This window comes from Benincasa hispida, chromosome 11, assembly GCF_027475165.1.
Source record: "Benincasa hispida cultivar pf3 chromosome 11, pf3_genome.v1.1, whole genome shotgun sequence".
Lineage (NCBI taxonomy): Eukaryota > Viridiplantae > Streptophyta > Magnoliopsida > Cucurbitales > Cucurbitaceae > Benincasa > Benincasa hispida.
The window spans coordinates 24,377,968-24,399,885 of record NC_143488.1 but is presented as its reverse complement, the minus strand read 5'-3'; the positions used below and the strand labels follow the sequence as shown (position 1 = coordinate 24,399,885).

The window sequence follows — 21,918 nt, the reverse complement described above, 5'->3', positions numbered from 1 at the left end:
AAATATGCAAGTTCTAAAGAGGCACGAGCACACCCACATGATTGACTTAAAGACGACATAGAAGATTGACACTTTTTATGCAACAAGTTTGAATCCATCGATTGGAAAGTAAGAACTTTTTGTGTTTTTTTTTTTTATGTTTACTTACATTTCAATTACTCATTTTCTCTTAATTTCTCATTTTCTTGGTCAGCCCAAAAGTACCCTCATACAGCTGGTTCTAAGACTTTCATACGTATATGAGAATCCATGGCAATATTAGAAGTATTTCTATATTTGATTTCTAAGAAAGTATTATTAACATCTTCTATGTGAATTGTTTTACAGAAAGGACCCGATGATCAAACAATGGACCTAGTGGACTTATTCAAGCAAACACACTATAAGAGTGACCAGACGTTTGTTAATCAAGCCGCTAATGATGCATATATAAGTTTTTATTTCGCGTTGTAACTTTATTTATATACAATTGTCATACAATAATTAGTTCTAATTATTGATGTAGAGTCAAATGATCGAGCCAAGAGAAGCCTCCACCCAAGAAGGGTCTAAACCAATATCAGAAGAAGAAATATGCGAGCAGGTGTTGGGCACAGAAATGGGCCTTGGTAGGACACCAAAGGGTAAAAAAATGAAAAAAAAAAAAAAGACGAAAAAGTAAATCATCGTCCAGTGCATCCTCATCAAGAGTTATAGAGGAGCAAAAACAAGAGATAGAAGAGTTAAAGGATAAACTTGCTAGATTGGACGAACTGAAAGTAAAAAGACAATCTGAGATGGATTATATGAAAGCTATGCTCTTATAGCTCATGAGAGATAAATCGAACTAGGTATGGACTCTTTGACTTTCATAGTAAACTAATTAGAAATTTGTGTATGTTGTTATCATGCAGTTATGATAACAACATAAACGTATAGTTATGTAAAGTATAGTTAGTGTTCTAAAGTTGAGTTTGATTTTCAGTTTGTGCTAAATTATGTTAGTTTTTATATTGAAATTGAGAATAATTTTGGGGGAGGGGGGATTCAATAAACTTTATTTAAGTAAAACTAAGTGGAGGTATGTGTTGTAGATATAAGTTTAAGTAAATGTAGATATGTGTTGGTTTGTTTCAATTGTTATGAGTTGGTTGGGTATAAGTTGGGTCTTAAGTACAAGTATGTTTAAGTTTAAGTTGGTTTCTTCAAGTAAACATAGATATAAGTTTAAGTAAATGTAGATATGTGTTGGTTTGTTTCAATTCTGAATTATGTTTGTTTGTATATTAGGATTGAGAATAATTTTAGGGGGTGGGGATTCAATAAACTTCATTTAAGAAAAACTAGTTTATTATATTTATTCTTTCATTATTCAACCTTGTATATCATCTACTGGAGTTTTAGTCCAAATGGGAGTTTATTGAGTTGTAGATCCTAAAACTCGCAGTTTGTCATGTTAAACGTATTCTATTATCAATAAAGATGTTATTGACGTTTATTCAATAAAACTATCATTAAATATGTGAATTGCACTTGTAAAGTCTAAATCAAATAAATTAAAGATCCATGGCTATTATATGAATACTTGAATTTTATGCGGAGACATAAGAGCGGATCAAGTTCAATAAATAGCCTAAATGATCTATAGTATACGAATAAGGTTGGGTATCTTATTCTGGTAACATTATCGGATGTGGTCCACTCTGTAGTTATTACAATTTGTTGTAAAGTGTTACAAACAAAGTGATCCTGATTCGTTCATGTATTCATATGAGAAGTGGGGGCGTCCTATGCAAAGAGTTTGCATAAGATTGGACCAAGAATTAAGTCACTCTTACTTTATAACATTGTTTACTGTTGACTATTTCAAAGCGATGACCTAGGCAACTTGACCTTAATTCTGAGCTAACTATGAACTTCTATTTATTCAGGATTACCCTTAGATTTGTATGGGTGAAGGTTGGCTTAACAAAGCTGGCTCAATTAGCCTCCAATTTCAAGAGTAAGACTGGGTAGATAGTTTGGGACATAGGGTGTAAGACAGAATTCACTCCTACCTGCTTTTAAAGATAGTAGAGAGGTTGTTCCCTTAAGTATTAACTCTGGGTCTTGAACAAGGGGCCCCACCCTCTCATTGGCTCGAAAGGGGCTCGGTTTAATGATTGAATCACAAACCAATTGTTCATTAGCGAATTAGTGGGACTTAAGAAGCAAGATGTAATCTCGAAGGTAAAACAGCTTTTGACCTAGCCATTATGACAAACAACCTGTGAAGGGTTGACTTACTAATCATGGTTATATCGAATGAACATAATATATCTACAGTGAGGGAAATGCAACTACTGGGCTTTAGTGGAGTGACCCGGTAGTTAGCAAATGGTGGTTAATTAGGTTAAAGAGTTTAGCCGGTTAATCACGGATTGTTGGAGCCCATGATCTATAGGTCCCCCTACTAGCTCATATCAGACTAAACCTTAGAATAGTGTGACGAACGAATTTGAAGTGTTCAAATTCGGTTTTTGGAGCAAAGCATTAAATATATATGATATATTTAATCAATGTTTGTTTGTGAATTAAACATAAATAGAAAGAAAATATGAGATATTTAAATAAGATTTAAATATCAAGATTATGAATAGTGATTCATATAAATTGGGATAAGTGTTAGATTTAATATTAAATTAAATTAATTAAATTGTTTAATTAATTATTTAATATTAATTTAATTTTTAAAATTGATTATTAGAATTAGTTTTGAAATTAAATGGATTTGGTCAAAATTGTATTATAAGTCAATTTGTTGACTACGACAAAAATACAATGAAAGTCAAATTGTTGACTTTTGATTTTTGAAAGTCAAAAAATCAAATTTGTTGACTTTGGATTTTGGGAGTCAAACTTTGACCAAGTTAGTGGAAAGATCCAACATTTGTGAATGAAAAATGCCAACTTTTGCATGGCTAAGTATTGTCTTCATTTGAAGACACTTATCCCACTAAATCCCACATTTGAGTTAGTGGAATTTTGAGTGTCAAATTCTCATCGAGCTTAAAGTTGCATTTTGCATGTCAGTCTTTATTAGGTTTTATTTAAAGTTGTTTTGTTTGAATTTCAGTCTTTATCAGTCAAATTCTCATCGAGCTTATATTAGGTTTGAAGTTAAAGTGGGTTTTATTTGTTAATGTTCTTATATTGGTTTTCAGTTCTATATTAAGTTTGAGATTGAAATATGCAAGTTTGAGTTGGTTTGTTTTAATTCATTAATGTTCTTAGTTGAGTTTTAAATTCTATATTCATTTTGAGATTGGTATATTGTATTGAGCATAAACTTATTTAAATTTGTATTTTGTAGGTACCTCAAGGTTTATGTTGCAGATGCATCTCCCGACAACGTATTTAGGTTGTAGATGTTAATGTTATTTTCGATTTAGGAACTGTGGATTAAGGTTTTAGATGCATCTCCCGATAGGACCCGACGCTGTCATGTAATATTATTTTGGATTAAGGAATTGTGGATGTATTGTTTTAATTTGAGACAAATAGTATGTTTAAGACTTGAAATTCAAACATGTTTTCTATATATTATTTACTATATAGATATTTACTTGATTTTGGCAATTTTTTTATAATAGTTTGAATGATATTTGTAAAATTCAAACACGTATGACATTTGAAAAAAAAAAAGATTTAAATAAAGAAAAAAGAACTAATTCCTATGATTAAATACACAATCTTAATGATACAAGGGGTCAGAAAAAACCATAATTTAATGTCCAAATTATTGTAGTGATTAAATTTTTATTGTTTTCAGTGTCGGGAAAGGTCCAAATTATTGTAGTGATTTTAAAAACAAAAACAAAAAATCCGGGTACCAAACGGGGTCTAAGAAAATAATATATTAAAATCAAAATAGATATATTTACATGATATAAAAGCCAAAATGATCGATAAGGAAATAATAATAATTTTGAAAATATTAATATAAGTGAGAGAAAGGTTATAATGGTCCAAATAAATAACTAAAAGCCTTTAATAAAACAATTCAAAAAAATAAGAACATTTATGAAATATATGGTCTTTTCCATGTGAAAAATTCTTAATTAAATGACATTCATAAAATAACGGGTCAACATTGTCACGTTGTATGCTACTTTGGCAAAGAGTAATATTTGGCAGGTAACAAAATTTTGCACTCCCTAACCTTGTGGCCCAATCACTTTTTCTATGTATTCGAGTTGAGAGTTGGTTGTGCCGAGTGGGGTCGGGTTGTTTTGTGTATTCTGGTGTGCTTCCATCTACTACATCTGGCAGGAGCATAATCAGCGGCTGCATGGAGATCGACCGAGGTCAGAGTCTGCTTTGTTTCACCTTATGGTTTCTACGGTTCGTGCTCGAGCTGCTTCCTGGCGGGTTGATCTTCTTGGTCTTCTCTAGCGTGTTTACGGGTGCTTTTCTTTTTCTTTTTTTTTTTTTTTAACTTACTGTTTCTCTCTGTTTTGCTGTTGCCCTTAGCTGTGGGGTTTTGGTTTCTCTTCTCTGGCTTTCTCTCTAGTGTTTTAGGGTTTTTTTTACGTTTACGTTTGGCTATGTTCTAGTTTTATCTTGTTGGCTTTATTTGCGTATTGTTGCCCTATTTTTGCTTGTGCTTTATTACTTTGATGTCTTGATCCCGGGCTGTGGGATCCCCTTGTTGTTGTATAATAATATCATCTATTCTAAAAAAATAATAATAATAAGAGATAAATGGTTTGACAGTCTTTTTGTGGTTTGGCTCACAACACACTTTCAAAGAATGGAAGGTTACATTTATGTTATTGTTTTAAAAGAAAAATAGCCTTGGTGTGTATATATTTTATGTTATTGTTTAAAAAAAAAAAAAAAAAAGTAGCCTTTGTGTGTGTGTATATATAGTTATTAGTAATATATTTTTAAACAATAAACAATAATTTATCCGTTAACCAAATATAACTCAACAAACATGAGTTTTGTACTATCGACCATGAAGTCAAAGGTTCGATTCGCCCATCCCACATGTTGTAAAGAAAATTAAAACAATAATTTATCCATTCTTAGAAAGAAAAAAACATAAATTAAAAAGAAAAACTTATTACAATTTTTTTCTAATAAAATTCTTCATAAATACTATAAAAATTAAATATATAACATAATACTTTTGACTACTTTAATTTTAAAAATTAATTTCCATGTAAATTTTACTGATAAAATTAAAATTGGTTTTCTAAAAACATGATAAAATTAAAATTGGATCTAATTATAAAAACAGTTTTTAATGTTGTGTAAATTATAATGAAATTGAAATGGGGCTCATGGGCTGGAAGCGACCATTATCCTGGCCCAGAACCGTAATTCGTCCTCGAGTTTTATGGGCCATGGCTACCCCTACGACGTCGTATGAATAAAATCTGTTGGTTAAAAACAAAAATAAAAATGCGGTGAGCGTGGATCGAACACGCGACCTTCAGATCTTCAGTCTGACGCTCTCCCAACTGAGCTATCCCCGCCACTTGTTGTCCGTTTGTTCTTAACCCTAAATTAACTTAATTCATTGTTTTTGGGTAACCTTCGTATTTCCTTTTCCTACATCTTATACCATTTTTGAAAACATATCCGCTTAGTAATTTCTATTTGATATGTTTAATAACTATTTTTGTTTTATCTTTCTTTTTTAAGAAATGAAAACATAATAAGTTCACAAAATAATATATATATATATATATATTTTTATAAGTTTTTTTATATTGTCTATTTTATTTGAATTTTCAACTAGGAAGGTAGTTACAAAATCAAGTCCAAAATTCTTACTAACCCTTTGTCTTTTATTTCTTCTATGCTCTAATTCATGCGTGCTATCAGATGTAGGACAAGGGTATTCAGACATTTGATCGATGCTTGAAGTACTAGCAATTTGATTATGAAGTGAATTATCTACTAATTGATTAATAGTTTTAGTCATGACAAAAACATGCTAAAAAAACACAACTCTATATTCACACAATGAATTATCACCTCAACACATAAACCTATATGTAGCACTATTATTAGCATAATCGATAAAAATGCAGTCAAAAGTTTTAGAACGAACCATGAATTTCTTGAATTCTGGATATGCTACCTTGGCTAAGCACCCCCCACACTCTCAAGTAATCTAGGTTAGGTGGGAGCCCTTCGACGGCTCGGAGGGGGTCTTATCCAGATTTTTGTGAGGAACCTTGTTAAGAATAAAACAAGCAAAAAGCATAACTTCTCTCCCACGTGTTATCAGATAATCCAGAGCTCAATAACATAAAATTCATCATTTCTTTTAAAGTTCCATTCTTACGTTCTGCTATGCCACTTTGTTTGAAGTGGATAGGGAGCAGTTACTTCACGATGATATAGTTTAATTCATAGAATTCCTTAAGGAAAGTGTCATTATGTTCACCTCCTCTATCATATCTAATTCTTTTTATTTTCCTATCTAATTGATTTCTACTTCAACCTTGAATTTCACAAACATACTACTAGCTTCATCCTTTGATTTTAGAAAATAATTTTTTGTATATCTAGAATAATCATCAACAAAGGATATATAATAGTTTTTACCACCTCTATCTCGTGGTGTTTCTAGAATCAACTAGATCTGTGTGAATTAACTCAAGTAATTTTGTACTACGTGTCGTTATTGATTTAAAAGGCTTTTTAGCAAATTTTGCTTCTACACATATTGGGCATCTATTTATTTCATGTGAATCAGAAACATTAATAAGATGCAAATTTTTAACCCTTTTAATCGATGCAGTATTAGCGTGTCCTAATCGACCAAGTGACACATCAATGGATTCAATCATATAAGCAAAATTGTTGAGGACTCATTGTTGGGTTGTATGTCCTAAAACTCACAGTTTGTTGAGTAAACATTTTTTATTATCAATAAAAACGTTATTTAAAATTTCTTTAATAAAGTTGTTATTGAATTTGTAAATTACACTTGTAAAGACTAAATTCAATAAACTAAAATCCATAACTATTATATGAATACTTGAACTTTATGTGGAGATATAAAGTAGATCAGTTCGAGTAAATAGTCCAAATGATCTATAGTATACAAATATGGTTGGGTACCTTATTCTGGTAACATTATCAGATGTGGCCCACTCTGTAGTTGTTACAATTTTTTGTAAGGTGCTACAAACAAAGTGATCCTGGTTCATTCATGTATTGACATGAGGAATTGGAGCATCTTATGCAATGAGTTTTCATAAGATCGAACCAAGAAATAAGTCACTCTTACTTTATAACGTTGTTTACTATTTAAGATTGGCTATTTTGCTTAGATAACCTAGGTAACTCGATCTTAATCATAAGCTAACTATGAACTCCTATTTATTCGGGATTATCCTTTGATCTGCATAGGTGAGAGTAGTACAATATCACTGCTCAATAAGTCTCCCATTTTGGGCATAAGATCGAATAGATAGCTAGAGACATAGTTCTGCAAGATGGAATTCACGCTTACCTAATTTAAAGGATAGGAAGAAGATTATTCTCTTAAGTGCTAAATTCAGGTCTTGAACAAAGGGCCCCACCCTCTCATTGGCCCGAGAGGAATCTGGTTTAGTGATTGGATCACAAATCAATTGTTCATTAGCGAATCAATAGAACTTAAGAAGCAAGACGTTATTTCGGGTGTAAAAAAACATTTGACCTAGACATTATTTCGAACAACCTGTGAAGGATCGACTTACTGATTATGGTTAAATCAAGTGGACACAAATATATCTACAGTGAGGAGAGTGCAACTATCGAGCTATAGTGGTGTGACTCGATAGTTAACGAATATTGATTAATTCGATCTAAAGAGTTTTAGCCAATTAATCTCAAATCGTTGGAGCTTGTGATCTGTATGTCCATAAGGTCCCTTTACTAGCTCGTAAAACATGAACATCTTGAATTGGTAAATTGAATGAATTTGGAATGATATCAATTTGAAGTTTTCAATTTGAAATATTCAAAATGAATTTAGGGTTTGAATTTGAATAGTTCCAATTCAAATTATGGTTTGTATAATTATATTCAATATAATTAATTAACGTTTAATTTGTCGAAATTAAATGAAATTGGAGAGTTTAAAATATTTAAATATTGATTACATGAATAGAATTCATGTTTAAATATTAGGTGTATGATTAATTTAATATTTGATAGTAAATTATTATATAATTAATTAAATATGTTTGATTAATTAAAATCAAATTAATTTTTATTTTTTTATTCAATTTGAGAAATTGAATTTTTGAAATTTTGAAATTAATTAATTTTGAATTAATTATATAAGTTTTAGTTAATTTGAAATTAATTAAAATAAGAATTTAAAATGAAAATTATATCGTTAGTGAAAACATAAAAAATTCATCAAAAGGGAGGTGTTTCTTCACTTTTAAACCACCTATCCCACTTTATGTTGTCCAATTGAAGTGGCATTGCAAGCGCTTGCATGAAGATGATACATAAAACTCTCAAAATTTGTTGAAGAAAAAGAGAGAGAACTGGAAAAAGTTTTTCGTTGAGTTATTCTCCTTCACCTGAAACCCATTCTATTCCCTTCACAAATTCACTTCAATCTTGAGTTTCACCACTCAAATTCAAGGCTGAGAATAGTAGAGAAGATTTCTTGGTGGTTCACTGAAGAGTTGGAGCTGAGAATTCGTGAAGAGCAGCTTGGATTGGAGGAATTCTTCAAAGGAATGTGTTTCTTGAAACCATCTTAATACCCTATGAACATGCTTATTTTGATGTCAAAATTAAGGAATTAGAATGTTTAATGATTCTGTTTTCTTCCACTACTTGTTTATGTATTCCAACACTCATGTCCTAAATTTCGTAGTTTGTAAACTTGTAAACATTATTATTTATTAATAAAATAAAGTATTTTAATCATTTATTAGTCTTGCATAACTTAATCTAATAAACTGAGGTCCATGGTTATTTAATGTAACTTGAACAATATGTGGTAGACATACAGTTGGATCGTGTTCAAGTAATAACCTAAAAGGTCTATAATATATGGATAAGCTTGGGTACCCTATCCTGGTAACACTACGGATACGACTCACTTTGTAAATGTTACAAGTGCTATAAATGTTACAAACATTGATTCAAGTCGTTCATGTAATAGACATGCGAATGGGGTATCTTATACAAAGAGTTTGTATAAGACCAGATCACAAAATAATTAATCTTTCACTGTAACACCGTTGATTGAAAAGGTTAATATTTCATAGGGCGATTGTAGGTAACTCAATCTCAATCCTCGATGAGTTATGAATTCTTGCCTATGAGGGACTGTCATTTGATTTGTATGGGTGAGAGTGACCCAAGTCGCTAACTCAATATGCCTACCATTTTGGGAGCATGACCGAGTAGGGAGCTAGAAACATAACTATACGAGATGAAATTTACTCATTCCTATCTTAGGGAAAATAAAGAAGCTTTCCCTTAAATGTTGGCTTTGTCTTGAACAATGAGGCACCTTCCCTCTCATTAGCTCGAGAGGGATTTTGTTTGTGGGAGAACCATAAACAAATTATTCATTAGAGAATTAGTGGCACTTAAGGAACTAGAGGTAATTACAGGGGTAAAATGATAATTTGACCCAACTGTAATTACAAATGACTTGTGAAGAATTCACTTACCAGTAACGATTATATCCATGGACATAGAAATAAATCTACAGTGTGAAGAGTGTATCTATGAGTTTTTAGTGGAGTGACTCGCAATTAATGAATGTTGATTAATTTAATTAAAGAGTTTAATTAATTAATATTGTATCATTGAAGCTTCTAATAGGTAGGTCTATTAGGCCTCCCTGCTAGTTCACTAAGGGTAAAAATAGAATTGTTAAAGTTTTAGATGAATATGAATTGTTCAAATTATTTAGGAAATATAATTATATATGATACATTAATAATGTATCCATATATATTATATTATAAAGTTACTTTTGAATTAATATAATGTATGTTGTTTTTTTTTTTAAAACTTGGTTTAAAATGTTTTTTGAAAATTAAAAATGATAAGAAATCAATTAATTTTCACAAACTTAAAACAAAAGTTAAATATTATCATACGAGAATAAAGCAATTTAATAATAAAGTTAGGTTGGTTTCAATTATACTCTTGGAATTTGGAAAGTTTCAATTAATTCTTAAAGTTTGAAATTTTGTTTTGTCATAACAACATTTGAAGACTTATGTTGTTAAAAAAATTTTGGTATACTTTTGTGTTACTTAAATGAACAAATTTAAATACATATTAAGAAATAAATTTAAAGTTTAGAGTTAGCGAAAAATTACAAATAAATAACAAAAAAGAGAGAGATGACAAAAGGTATAGTTCACGACACATCTTTTTTCAACTTTTTTTCTTTCACATAAGGACGACAAATTAATTCATGGACATTTTAAACCTATTTCTCAAAATTTAAAAACCAAAAAAGTACATTTCTAAATGTACCGATTATTGAAACTCATGAACCAATGTATTTTTTACTTTTATTTTTCATGTAAATTTTACTTCTGAAATATAATATTTTAAAAGGTAAGAATCAATTCAAAATTGAATCTAATTATAAAAAAAAAAAATAGTTTTTCATCGAAAGTAATTATATATTTCTAACTTTTTTTAGAAGAATTATATGATATTTCATCAGAAAAAAGAAAGGAAAAGAATGGACGTGTTATACTTAGAATGAAATTAAAACGGGCCTGACATTTGAAAATTGAAGTGGAAATGTGGGCTGAAAACGACCATTTATCCCCCTTAGCAAACCAAACGACGTCGTATGAATAATGTTGCTATGCGATCAACATGAATCAAATACGCGACCTTTAGATCTTCTGTCTGACGTTCTCCCAATTAAACTATACTATTTAATAGTATGTTAATAAGCTTTCTGGTTTCTAAAACTAAGCAGATCAATGCACAACCTTTCTGTCCCCTTTTCCAGTTTCCAATTCGTATTTTGGTTTCTTATTTTCTTGTTTCGTACTTTTTATTTCACTTTTTAAGAATTAAAAACATGAATATATTTGATAATTATTTTTATTTCATGTTTATTTAAAAAAAAAAAACAAAAACATAATTTTGTTTGAATATTATTTTTGGTTTTTTTAAATAATAAATCGAATATAAAGAGTGTCATACTATACATTGAAAAAAAATAAAAAATTTATATCACTAATACAATGATGCACAATAAAAAAAAAAATTGAATCTATCATTCATATGTTGTCCAAATTTGATTGACAATGTCATCTCTAACTTGAGTCATTAATCTTAAATTATTTCAATCCTGCAAATTATTTGACAAATTGTATATATCCTCGACGATCATTAATTCATTGTTAAAGTCATTAAATATAGGGGATTTTCAAAAATAGAAAAGTAAGGGGAAACTATTTACACAAAATAGTAAAATTTTGATCTTCTTCGATAAAGGCAAATGGAAATCTATCAGTGTCTATCAAGTGATAAAAATTGATAGAAGTCTATTAGTACTATAAACTGCTAGAAGTCTATCACTGATAAACACTGATAGAAGTCTATTAATGTCTATCAGTGTCTTTCAGTGTTCTTTTTTTTTTTTTGCTATTTCTGTAAATAGTTTGACATTTTTTCTATCTGTGAAAATTTTTTCCTAAATATATCATTTTGACAATCATTCGATCTAATGTAGTTGTGAATCCTATAACATATCATTCATATATACTTTTGTATGTTGATTGAAGAGGGATGCATTTGTTTAAGGATAGTAAATTGAGCCTTCAACACCCGAAAATTACATTTAATAACATTTCTTAGTGAACAATGTCGATAATAATAAGACACTTCTTCTCTACCTTGAAGATGATGTCGCCCTTCTCTACAATTTCATAGAGGATATTTTTAGCTATGAAATGATGCTAAAATTTCAAATATAATTGAATATCCACTATCAACAAGATAGTAAAACAAATGTATGTGTGTGTGTATATATATATATATATATATATATATATATATTGGATGAAGTGAAATGTTGAATTAAAATAATGAAAATACATAACCATACGTCTCTTTTGGTCTCAAGATGCATGATAGTTGATACATTCGATTATCATCTTTTTAGCTCCATTATCTAGGGAAAACAAAGAGGGGAAAAAAAGTTCTAACTAAACCAACAAAATGCCCAACAATCTGAACAATTTGAACAATCTCCAACAGAAATAGTTCAAAGAACACATGTTACTGAAATCTTCCAGAAAAAATAAATTTTTAAATGAAAACGTTAATGAAATAAAATTTTATGTTTCTAAAAGAAAAATACTTAGTGCATATCGATCAGTACCTATTTTGTATATCTCACGAAATTGTTCAATCATAATTTGTCATGTGACAAATTCTTTTTCTTTTTTTTATAAATATTTTATTTTTTTGTGGTGTGAATGATGAGAGTGATGTATAAAGATGGATGTACCTTAGGATGCACACAAGTATTATCCTTTCTAAATTGATATCTATAAAGTAGTTTATATAAAGTTATACAAAGTAATATTAATGTATTGGTTAATTTAGTCCCGTCTCATAACTATTTGGTTTCTAGAAATTAAGTATATGTATATTATTTTCACATATAATTTTTTTTGTTTTTGTTATCTACCATTTAAAAGCTTTCCAAAATTTAAGTCCAACTTTTAAACTAAAGAAAAGTAGTTTGAAAGGTAAAAAATTAAAATATTTATTTAAGGAACATGAAAATCATAGTAAATAAAATGCCAAGAAACAAAGACATTTTAGAAAACTAGAAAAAATTGTTATCATATCAAATCACTTTTGGTTTTAAAAAAGGTTTCTTAGATGACTTCTCCATTTTCATCCTTATTCTCTATTTTATTCTTCATATCTACAAAAATTTCTTCATTTATTTTCATTGAGAACATGACGAGGATCTTATACAAAGAAAAAATTCACAGAGTCCATGTAATATGCGAAAAATCTCTCTATTATATATTTTTTTAAAAGTTAATTAACTTATCTACCACTATTGAAAAGTTTTAATCGAATAGCTAAATTTTTACTATTTTTTATATAGTTAATTCTATATAAACAAATTGAATTTACAGTGAAATTGCTTAAATTTTTTTAGAAAGAAATAATTACCTACCAAATTATTCATATATATATATATATATAATCTAAATTTAAATATTCAAAATATTTATTATCTTCGCCGTTAGACAATAAAATTTGAATTTTAAATATAATATTTATATAATAATCCTACTACTACTAATAATATTTCTATTTATTATAATAATAAATTTGAAAAGAAGCAAATAGGGCCGAGGCTCATCCTCGTCTCCATTTAACTTACGGAGAATTTTTGTCCCCCATTTCCGGTCTAAACGAAAAATTCTTATAGGAAAATAGACATCTCTAGTTATGGGAAAAATTTTTACATCCCCATTCTGTACTTACATCTTTTAATAATTTGTATTTTTGTTATTCATTACAATTATTCAAGTTGAAGTGGTGAATCTTTTCGTTTATAAGTGTAATTTAGACCATAAATATGAAACATCACAATCTAATGGTGAGGTATGTTTAAACAACTGTCACTTTGTCTCGTTATAATTATTTAGGTTGAAATGGTTATGCTAAATAATAGTTTTTTAAAACAAAAATACCTCTTAAAAACAAAATAAAAATGCATCATTTATATAATTATTTGCCAACTAAGAGCACTTTGATTTAACATTAATGTAATTTCAAGCATCCTATTCAAATTAAGTGCTTAAAATGAAAAGTAGGCAATATTTCGTGACAAGAAAATGGCTAGTTTTTAATTATTATATTGTATTGTTAAATTATTATTCAAACTCAGTATACGAACACTATGTTAATGGGCTGGCTTATATATTTCAAGTGGACGGACACCATTACCCTGGCCCATATTCCTTCACTAGTTTTCATTGGCCAATCATAGCGTGAAACGACGTCGTTTTGCTGGAATGAGAATAACAAGAAAAGGAATTTATTGCGGTGAGCGTGGATCGAACACGCGACCTTCAGATCTTCAGTCTGACGCTCTCCCAACTGAGCTATCCCCGCTTATTGCTTGTATTATAACAACGATAACACAAAGTAGTTCTTTTATTTTTGGAAAAATTAGAAAAGTCATTAACTCTGAATTTCAACCTCATTTTGTTTCTGTAAGGGACCGGGAGGAGCCACCGGATAACGAGCCAGCCATATACGGAACATCAGTGAGACACCCATCTCACTCTCGCTCACACCAGATAATCCATCATGAATTTCTTCTTCACCATTGAGATTTCAAAACCTGCTTCCTAATTCTCGCTTCAATCCCAAATGACAAGTTTCATCAGATTCTCTACCTTGAACATACTACACGACAGTTTCTGCAACAAACCCACCAAATTTAATCCTCTTCCGGCTCCGAAGGTCGCTTCCTGGGATCGAAATGGGTTCCGTTTGAGGGTTTATGGAAGGAGATTGTCGTTTCTGGATGTGTGTCGGGGTAACGTACGGGTTTTTGGAAAACATGGAGGGTCTAAGGGAAAGAGAGGGCTAATTGTAGCAAGGTTTAATCAGGGTTTTGGGTTTAACGGTGGCGGCGGCGGCGGTGGAGGCGGAGACGATGGAGCAACTGCGAGGCTTCTGGGTAATATTGCTTTGGCTGTTGGGTTAACCTACCTTTCGGTAACAGGGCAGCTTGGCTGGGTTTTGGATGCGATTGTTTCCATTTGGGTCTGTATGCTTCTTCTCTCTCTCTCTCTCTCTCTCTGTCTGCTTTTGATTCTCAAAGTTTAAGATCTGTTTTTTCTCTTTGGAAAATGGGGTGAATGTGCTTGATTCGTTGCTCCTTGCTTGTATTATGCAGTTTTAGTTACATTTAATGATTATTGAGACTTCCCTGTGAACATTTTAATGCCACTTTACTTTTACTTCCATTGTGCTCTGTGTTTTAATTTAACTGGTAATATCACTCTGGGTTCAATGTTCATGTGGCCATTGAAAGTTTGAGATAATACGAGGTTCTATCTTAAAATTAATCGATAATAAGAGGAGTGAGTAGCTCATCTATCTTATTGAGATTGTGAGACCCCTTGATTTTATCAATGTGAGATCCTCAACAAACTCTCTAGAATGGTGCTTCTTTAGGTTACTATACTTGGATCGAAAATTTAAGTTTGAGCTTTATAGTATCTGACACCACGTCAAATCACTAATTTACTCAAAAGCTTAAGCTAATGAATTTTAGTATAATTTAATTATATCAACCTAATCCTGTAGTTGCCAACCTTATAGTTTAAATGCCAGTTTTCAGGGCAGTTAGCCCGGTCCGTAGATGCAGTGCTGAGGTCGCACTTCTCTTTATGAGTCTGTCCACATTCTAGGAGGCCGATGATATAAAACGGAGATCACCTACTACGGAAGTGCCCGTCCCATTGAACTTGCCCGCTCCAAATTTGGTTGAGAAGAAGGGCTTACCTCACTCACTTGGAAAGGTGAGCCGATAGGCGAATAAGATGCCGATAGGCTCAGAGGATGAAGGAGTAACCCTTTTAACAGTTGTCGGAGTTGATTCTGATTGTGGATTTCTTGATGTTCTCACATAAACAAGATCGGATTTTTCCTTTTAGGTGTTATGGAAGTGGAAGAGCAGCTTTTCCACCTTATACTAGAGGGTATTTCTTTGATAGGTGTGTAGAGTAATAGAAGAACTCTTATGGGTGTATGCTATGCTATAAAGTTGATTGAGAGTGTGGCTCACTTCAGCCCCTCCCTTTAGGTATATGCTGTGAAGTTAATCCGTGATTATAATTATATGTTAACCTTGTTCATTAACAATAGGAGCTCCTTTCTGTAGTTTTGTTTTGTTTTTTGATGAATCTGTCATCTTGGATTTGCTTCTGCTGACCCAGGCTTGAAACTGGTTTCTAATCGGGAAAAAAAGTGCGTTTGTAGCTCTATTTTGTTTGCATTCAAGGACTGAAGATGAATTCCTTTCTCTTTTACCTTTTAGAGCTCTGGTTTGATCTGTTAACATGTATGCTTATTCAGCTTGTTGCAGTTCTTGTACCAATTGTTGGAGTGGCCGCTTTTATATGGTGGGCAGGACGAGATATAGTTCAAAGCACTGTTAGTCCTTATTATATCTTTTGCATTTTCAATCTCAAATCTTCAGCTTATGTAACTTCTAACTAACATATTCTCACTTCTTGTCTTGCATTTGCAGTGCCCTAATTGTGGAAACGAATTTCAAATTTTCAAGTAAGTGATCTTGAAAGAACACGATCAGATTCGTTTTATACAATTTTCAAATGACGAACACACTTCATTTGCTTCCATATTGCAGATCAACACTGAATGAAGAGCTGCAACTATGCCCTTTTTGTAGCCAACCTTTCTCTGGTAAACCCATAGTTCTTTTCCTGAGTTCTTATTGTTGTTGGATAGTAACCTGTTTTCAGCATTTTCCAACTAGTTTATCGTGGTTGGGTTTGCTTTTTTTCTTTTCCTTCTATGTAAGAACGTTGAGTACTTTCTGAGAGTAAACTTCTCTTCATTTGTCTCTATTAATTCTTCCTTTTCAAATTCAGTGGTGGATGACAAGTTTGTGAGGGACTCCGTTAAGTTCTCCAACAAAACTTCCTCCACCTTTGGACAAGCTTTCGGTGACTTTACTTCTCCCCAAAAAGGTAAAATTCTTGCTGGACCATGTCTCGCCCGACATGAAATATTTAACGTGCTCGAAACCGAACCACCTCTTGTTGTTGATCGTAGGGAAGGAAACTTCTGGTGCAGTGGTTGACATAGAAGCAGAAGTAAAAGATGTGGACTGAAGTCGTGTTGGTAAGTGATTGATTTAGTTGTCAGGCTGTAGTCTTAACTCTTAAGATACTTGAAGCATTCAAATAGCACGCTTATTCTTAAGAAGTGCTTGTGAACCATGGATTACAGAAAACATTCTTCAGAAGTACATCAAATTTAGGGAAAAAAGTCGGTTCAATTGGGTTTGCCAGATTGAATTAAGTTTTGACACTGGAAATATTTGTATACTTGTAACATGTTCTTCATGGCCAGAAATTTCCAATTCTGAAACACCTGTAGGAATTTGTGAAATGGTTTCACTTTGTATATTGATTTTGATACAATAAGTCTAAAGTACAATCATATCTACCCTCTGTAACTAATAAAAGACTGATGGACTATAACATACGCTCTAAGCTTGTTTGCTCGTTTTATTTGTATATACTTAAGGATGCTGTCTTGAAAACCCGGGAGGCTTAGTGTTTTCCATCTCCAACTTTCTGTAGGAGAAAACAGAGGCAGGTTAGAGCAACCATGTCTAAGCCATTCAGCAATGATATGTAGAAAAAAAGAAAGGTCATGTTAGAGGATTTTACCGCCGAGAAACACGGACTAGCTCTTAAAGCTATTAATTATATCCAATCAATGTGGATTTAACCCCTGAATTTTGTAGTTTACCTTTAAAATTACAAATTTAGTTCTAAACTTTTATTTTATTGAAATTTATAGATCTACTCAACAAAATTGAAGGTTTAGGGTTTCATTATACATACAATTTAAATTTATATCTTATCAATCAAGGAATTTTTAAATATCTCAAATTAGATACGAATCTATTGGATATGAAATGAAAAGTTTTAACACCAAATAGACACAAGTTAAAAAAAATTCTAACTGTAGTTTAACCTTTTAATATTTTAGAAAATAAACCAACAGGTTTTTAAAAAATTGGAAATTTCCAAAACTATCAGCACAGCACTAAGAATCCTGATAATAATTTTGTTTTGAAAATTAAGCTAAACACTTTTGACCTCTAGATTTCTTCGTTTTGTTGTCTACTTTTTATTAATGTTTTCAAACATCAAATCAAGTTTTGAAAACAAAAAGAAAAAGAAAGTCATTTCTTAAAACTTTTTTTTTGTGGGAAATTGGACTAAAATCCAACATTTTTACTTGTAAAAAATGAAAAATATGGTAAGAAATTGAGAGGAAACAAACACAATTTTCAAAAACCAAAAACTAAGTTCAAATGGTTATCTAATGGGACTAAATTATTTAAATTATAAACTACTATACTGCGCACATATAAATAAATCTAAGTCAAACATGTGGATGATATAAGAATGGATAGTAACAAATAAAAAATTTATTGATCCATTGACAAGCAAACAAATCAGTGCAAGTATGGAATCTATGGAAGCCTATAAACTATTATTGATATAATTCTTCACCAAAAATTAAATGATAGATATACAGTCTACAAAATAATAATAATAATAATAATAATAATAATAAATAAATAAATAAATAAATAAAGAGAATAAGAGATTTTTAATGTGGTTGTTTCTCAATTTGTGACTACCTTGGTGAAACTAATGGGTTACACACCAACACAACGACATTATCAATTCATAAAACTGAACCGGAGCAGCAAAACCCACAATAAAGCAGCTCAATTACTTTTCGAAGCTAGTTTCCTTTTGGAAGGAAAAATTAATCATATTAACCATATTTTCCTTCAATAAAGATGTAAAAAAGCCATACCTCTTCCTTCTTGCCTTTAATGAAGAACTCATAGGCCCCGTAAAGAACTAAACCCCATCCAGTCAAAGACACAATCACAAACTGTGAATACACATATATGTTAAGTAAGATGTGTAGTGATTCTAAAAAAACAATGCAAGGAGTCCATCAGCTAGAAGACATATAGAAGATGGCAGGATTAGCATTACTCTTGTCTCTAACAATTGTTTTTAAAAGATTCATGAGTGTTCGCCATGGGATCATAACGTCTAACTAGTAATTGGCATGTATTCAATTTGTTCAACTAGTGTATTAGTATTACACAGCGTCCCTCGCAGAGTTTTCAATAAAATGTCAGGAATTGTCCAACGTGTTAGACACAGACATGTTAACCAAACTAAAATGTGCATGCCTAGGAATATGAAAGCAACGTAATAATCAGAGTCCAAGCATTTGAATGAGGATGATGATCAATTTAAAAACTAGAAAATAGCTCACGTGTTCTCCTTTCCATCTAGATGGATTAAATGGATCCTCCCAAAAGTTCACCTTCGGAGGTCCATGGTGATCTGCAAGATTACAAAAGCAGAACAAACAAAATTACTAGTAGATCAAAGTTCATCAATTACTTCAGCTAGCAAACTTGATATAACAGCATTTATCATGATGAATCAGAAGACTTTTCAACAAAGAGGAGAGAGTTATTAGGATTTCGTACCAAGTTCCAAAGATACATGATGATATAGCTACATGACAATAATTCTCAATAATCAAGGTTTGGTTTAAAAAGTTTTGTTTTGAATTGCACAAAAAATACGTTATAAACTCAAGTTTATGTAACTTCTAATTGGTTTGAGAGTATAAAATTGGTAAAAGTTTGCAAAGCAGTGTAGAAGTGGATTTTATACCCTTTTGAGTTTACATAAAATTGATTTATAACGTAAGGCAGACGGCAGAGAATCGAGATGAACAATTACAGAAATCGAAAATGGGCCGCGCAAAGCATAATTTCGGACCCAATCATTCACAAATAGAGGAAGAAAACCCTAATGGCAAAGCATAGAGGAAACGAAAATTCTGCTCAGCGGAGCCAGTTCAACTCGTTCTTCCTAATTCATCGAGTAACAAAGAGTTATTATACCAAAATAAGCAAATAGAATTCAACTTTCTTCCATTTCCAAAGTTTTTCAGCATCCAATCATCAGCTCGAGGTGAAGGGCAAACTAAATAACAAACTGTAAACAAAGCAAGAGCGGGAGCAAACAATGGAGAAGGTTAATACCGCCACCGCCGGCGAGACCGCGCCGATGAGTTAGAGAGGCGATTTGAGCCGTAGAAACTGATTTGTGAGACAGAACTATGCGGCGAGCTGCCGCCGTCCATGCCGCCATGGTTCGGTGCTCTGCTCTTGGAAATTGTGACAAGATGAGTGTAACCCGTGGAACTTAACAGAAGCCTCGAGTGTCATCCAATTTGATTCAGAAATTCGGTTGTATTTATATAGGTTTTTGAATTATATTTTTTAAATGTTAATCAATAATAAGGGGATAATTGGAGAAATACGGTAGTTTTTTTAAATAAATTAAGGAAAAGGCGTTATTTCAAAATATTTAGGAAAAATGGGTATCTTTTTTTGTCCTCATTAGAATACGTCTATTGAGGAGACGTATTCTACACTCTTTTTAAGAAAAAATTTGACAGGTCAAAACGGAATGTCTCGTGAAAAAACATATTGAATGTGAAAAAAATATTAATGCATTTGTTCAATAGACGTATTCAATATAGAAAGAAAAAAAAGAATATTGACAAAGACGGGATGTTGGATTGTTAATTCATTCTTTTTATATGAATTTTTAATTTGTTTAATATAAAATTAATGAGAGTATTTTTAATGAGATTTTTTCACAGATAGACAAGTTATTTACAAAAATAATAAAAGAAATATTGATGGACATTGATAGACTTGTCTCGACTTTTATCAAAGAAGATTAAAATTTTGCTATTTTTTGTAAATAGTTTCTCTTATTTTTTCTATTTTTGAAATCCCCCATTTTTAATTCTTTTAATATAAAATTAACAATCTCATTAGCCTCATTTTTTTATAGTGATAATAATGTTATCCATTTTAATATGATATATATAATAATCTTACTTTAATTAAGAATTTCTATTCTTTGATTAATTTGATGTAATTGATATTAATTTCTTGTAAAATAATGTTCCATTCGTTTAATTCCAAACTACCGGTAATGTGTTTAATATATATAAAAAATAACATTTAAAACCAAAAAGTTGTTAACCATATTTGATTTAAGTAATTTTACTGTTCATATTTTAAAACAAAAAGTTGCTACCAAATTATAGTCAATATTTATGACATTTGTACTTTGTTCCAAAAATTTCTTTTCCATACATATACATTTTTTAAAAAACGATTATAGTTAATATTTACAAAATTTGTATTTTGTTTCAAAAATATCTTAAAACGCTCCACTAGTACCTTTAAACCAACAATGTATATATATATATATTTCAAAGATACCTTCATTGACTTTTTTTTTTTTATTATTAATATTTCCTTAGGAATTTATGTAAGAACATGAATATTAATTTTCAACAGTTGCATTAATAATTTTCAAGGTTCTTTAGGATGCTGAGGTGTTTGGGGTGTAGACTAAAATTATATTTTTATACATGAATTTGATTACAAGTACAATGTTCTTATTCATGACCAGAAGAAGATCCTCTTTATGCCTAAAATCGATCTTGTTGAGTCACATAGTACCCATGATTACCACGGCTTCTTACACTTGATGATTGGCCTTTCTCTATAAAATGTATACCTTTGCCAAGATTTTAGTATGTTACGTATTGATCATGGATATCTCGACAAACATGTGAAGTTTGCCCTTCTTCCATACTTAACATACTATGGGTTGTTGGAAAAAATTCAAATGTTGAGGGGGTTGACATCGTGGAACTATGGGTAGAATGATTGATTGGAGTTGCTGGATATTCATTTTGAATATTAGATCGAATAGGAACATCCTGATGTCTTGCTAGATCACCTTGTTCTTCAATTAAAACATAACCATTGAAATATCGCACTCGATATATAGAGGTGAGTCTACGCAAGGCCTTTGTACCAAATAATGTCATATTTGCTAAATTAGACTAAAAAAGAATTAAGTAAACAAGTTAATGACTTGAGAAATTATATTGGTATGCAATTAAGCAATAAAATTAAACATTCCTAATATACAATAAATTCATACCAACAAGTGATAGGATGCACCTACTTTCGTTATATATCGTCTATTA

General features: G+C 30.9%; 2 protein-coding genes and 2 non-coding genes across 6 annotated transcripts; 1 reads left to right on the top strand and 3 right to left on the bottom strand.

Moving 5' to 3' along the window:
* Positions 1–5,428: 5,428 nt before the first annotated feature.
* On the bottom strand, positions 5,429–5,501 carry TRNAF-GAA (transfer RNA phenylalanine (anticodon GAA)). The gene has a single exon. It is a non-coding gene; the product is annotated as a tRNA-Phe (tRNA).
* Positions 5,502–14,054: 8,553 nt separating this feature from the next.
* Positions 14,055–14,127, bottom strand: TRNAF-GAA (transfer RNA phenylalanine (anticodon GAA)). Its single transcript has one exon. It is a non-coding gene; the product is annotated as a tRNA-Phe (tRNA).
* Positions 14,128–14,197: 70 nt separating this feature from the next.
* LOC120091477 (uncharacterized) lies at positions 14,198–17,658 on the top strand. 3 transcript variants are annotated; one of them, XM_090307114.1, is made up of 7 exons: positions 14,217–14,787; positions 16,105–16,182; positions 16,280–16,314; positions 16,400–16,455; positions 16,644–16,742; positions 16,828–16,896; positions 17,361–17,658. In XM_090307114.1, exons 1-6 carry the CDS (start codon positions 14,389–14,391, stop codon positions 16,884–16,886), a joined length of 726 nt encoding a protein of 241 aa, XP_090163240.1. In that variant the 5' UTR covers positions 14,217–14,388; the 3' UTR covers positions 16,887–16,896; positions 17,361–17,658. The 3 variants fall into 3 exon arrangements, with proteins under 3 accessions (XP_038905451.1, XP_090163240.1, XP_038905452.1); XM_039049524.2 differs by lacking the exon at positions 17,361–17,658 and adding an exon at positions 17,005–17,281; XM_039049523.2 differs by lacking the exon at positions 17,361–17,658 and having other exon boundaries at positions 14,198–14,787; positions 16,828–17,281.
* On the bottom strand, positions 17,158–20,078 carry LOC150032525 (uncharacterized). Its single transcript, XM_090307115.1, has 4 exons — positions 19,880–20,078; positions 19,096–19,166; positions 18,619–18,699; positions 17,158–17,354 (listed from the first exon to the last, which is right to left on the bottom strand). The coding sequence occupies exons 1-4, from the start codon at positions 19,986–19,988 to the stop codon at positions 17,331–17,333; spliced, it is 285 nt and encodes a 94-aa protein (XP_090163241.1). The 5' UTR covers positions 19,989–20,078; the 3' UTR covers positions 17,158–17,330.
* Between the last annotated feature and the right edge of the window lie 1,840 nt (positions 20,079–21,918).